General features: G+C 42.9%; 1 protein-coding gene across 1 annotated transcript; it reads left to right on the plus strand.

Moving 5' to 3' along the window:
• The first annotated feature begins 891 nt into the window (after positions 1–891).
• Positions 892–1527, plus strand: LOC110887846. Its single transcript, XM_022135412.1, has one exon. The coding sequence runs from the start codon at positions 892–894 to the stop codon at positions 1525–1527; it is 636 nt and encodes a 211-aa protein (XP_021991104.1).
• The last annotated feature ends 1321 nt before the right edge of the window (positions 1528–2848 follow it).

The following is a 2848-nucleotide window of genomic DNA, read 5'->3' on the forward strand; positions in this document are numbered from 1 at the left end:
AATAAATAAAAAAAGAAAAGAATTACAAATATATTAGTTAAAATAATTAAATATGAAAACACATATTTTGGTAAATACTTTTAAAATCACCCATTTTGATAAATATTTTTTCCACCTCCACCCTTTTGGAAAAAAACTCGCGTTTTACTTCCATATTTTATGAAGTGTGAATGAAATTAAATACAAAAGGAATTTGAGAGTTGGTTGTTCTCGCAATTGTTATATTCCGGTAGTGAGTTTGACTCCCACAACTCTCCTTTTCCTGTTTTCTTTCCTTTTTTTTTTTGCTTTGTTGTGTTTTATTTTCTTTTTCAGCTTTAGTTTTTTGGCAAATTGGAAAATAATAATCCCAGCATTTTGAAATTGGCCAATAATAATCCCAAGTCAGGAAATAGCCAATAATAATCCCACCTCGTCAATTTTTGGAAAATAATACTCCATAGTCACTAAACGACAAAAGTGCCACGTCAGCATTTGGAGTATTATTTTCCAAAAATTGACGAGGTGGGATTATTATTGGCTATTTCCTGACTTGGGATTATTATTGGCCAATTTCAAAATGCTGGGATTATTATTTTCCAATTTGCCTAGTTTTTTTTAACGGTTAATTTCTTTAATTTATTGTCGTTTGTGGGACTTAAATCCAAGATCTTCCCCTTCCCAACCTAGGTAAATGGACCACCACTCCATTGATTCCACCTTTAGCTATTAACTTCTCTTCACAATGTTTTTTCGAATTTTTCTTTTTTGCTTTTTTGTGTTTTATTTTTTCACAGTTTTAACTTTTAACAATTAACTTTTTTTTTTTTTACACCTCTTCTCAAACCGGATAATGGGATTAGGCCTATCGCTGTTGGGTCGATTTGGAGGAGGGTGATCTCCAAGGTGGCTATGAAAGGTGTTGGGAAGGAGATGGCCAAATACCTTGGCGATTTCCAGTTTGGGGTAGGGATTCCGTGTGGGGCAGAGGCCGTTCTTCATAGTGCGAACAGGTTCCTTAATGAGTACCACCAAGATGGGTCTCTTGCTATGCTTACTGTTGATTTTTCGAACGCTTTTAATTTGGTTGATAGGACAGCCCTACTGTACGAGGTCAGGAAAAGGTGTCCTTCTATTTCTACGTGGGTCGATTTTTTATATGGTCAACCAGCTAGATTATATGTGGGGGATGAGTATATTTGGTCTTTTACTGGTGTTCAGCAGGGGGATCCCTTGGGGCCCCTCCTTTTTGCCCTTGTTCTACACCCCCTTGTTCACCGAATAAGGGATCGCTGCAAACTTCTATTTCACGCCTGGTACCTAGATGACGGAACGCTTATTGGAGATGCCACCCAAGTGGCTAATGCTTTAGATATCATCAGAGCTGAGGGTCCTTCCTTAGGGCTTCAACTTAATATAAAGAAAACTGAAGTTTTTTGGCCAACCTGCAATGGTGTAAAGGTTCAGGAGGGCTTATTCCCTCAAGGGATTGGGAGGCCGATGCTAGGTGTGAAACTCCTGGGGGGTGCCGTTAGTCGTGATGCATAGTTTATTAGTGGTATGGCTCTTAAAAGAGCGAACTGTGCAGTCGAGCTGATGAGGTGCCTTAAACGCCTACGGGACCCTCAGAGCGAGCTCCTCTTACTTCGTTCTTGTATGAGTGTTGCTAAATTGTTGTTTGGTCTTCGAACGTGTCAACCTTCTTTGGTCAGGGGAGCTGTCTCTGTTTTTGATGAAGGCCTCCGGGGAGCATTAGAGGATATTGTTGTTTGTGGGGGTGCCTTTTTTGGTGATCTCCAGTGGAGGTTGGCTTCTCTCCCGACCCGGTTCGGAGGCTTAGGGATTTGTACGGCCGAGGATGCCTCTTCATATGCTTTCGTGGCTTCAAGGGCCCAATCTTGGGGTTTACAAGACCACATACTCCGAGAATGTGGTGGGGATGTTTTAGACTCCGATTACAAGAGTGCGTTGGACCTTTTGCATAGTTCTCTTCCCGACCTTGATATTGGCGGTTTCTACTTTAAAGACACCGCCCCTCCTAAATCCCAGAAAATTCTGGCGAATGCCTTATATGGAGAAATTGTCAAGAGGTTTGAAGAGAAGTTTGTTTTATCCCCTCGGCAAAGAGCTGTGTTTGAATGTCTACGTGCCCCACATGCTCAGGATTTTCTGTCTGTCACACCAATTGAAGGCTTGGGGCAACACATGTCGGCTGTGGAATACCGTGCTATCCTTAGATATCGACTGATGATTCCTTTGTTCCCAGTTGACGAGCCATGTCCGGTATGCCGCAAAGCGTGTTTGGATTCTTTCGGCGAGCACGCGATCCACTGTAAAGAGCTACCAGAGTTTAAATATCGGCATGATTGGGTGAGAGATGTGTTATGTGATGTTCTTAAGCGGGCCGGGATCTCTGCCAAAAAGGAGGCTCCAGTAAATTTCCTTACTGACCCCTTAGAGGGGAGGTCCACTTTACGCCCGGCGGACATCCTTGTGTTTGGATGGGAAGGGGGGAAACACGCTTGTGTAGATCTAACTGGAGTCTCCCCCCTTGTCGGACTCAAGGACAAGGGCTTTGTCGTAGGGCAAGCGGTGCTCAAGGCAGAGGCGAGCAAAGTGGCAAAACATAACAAAGCTTGCCGGGAGAATCAACATGTGTTTGTCCCGTTTGCGTTTGATACCTTTGGTGGTCTCGCTCCTGACGCTGTACGACTCTTGAATCGGGTTCAAAAAGTCGTTAATAGTAATTCTTCGTCGCTAAAGGTTTCAAACTTTGTATTTAGTAGAATTGGTTTTTCTATTCAAAAGGGGGTGGCGGCGCAACTTGTTGCCCGACTACCTGCCATTGCTTTGTAATTGCCCTTTTTCA

The sequence above is a fragment of the Helianthus annuus genome, chromosome 13 (assembly GCF_002127325.2).
Source record: "Helianthus annuus cultivar XRQ/B chromosome 13, HanXRQr2.0-SUNRISE, whole genome shotgun sequence".
NCBI classification, from domain to species: domain Eukaryota; kingdom Viridiplantae; phylum Streptophyta; class Magnoliopsida; order Asterales; family Asteraceae; genus Helianthus; species Helianthus annuus.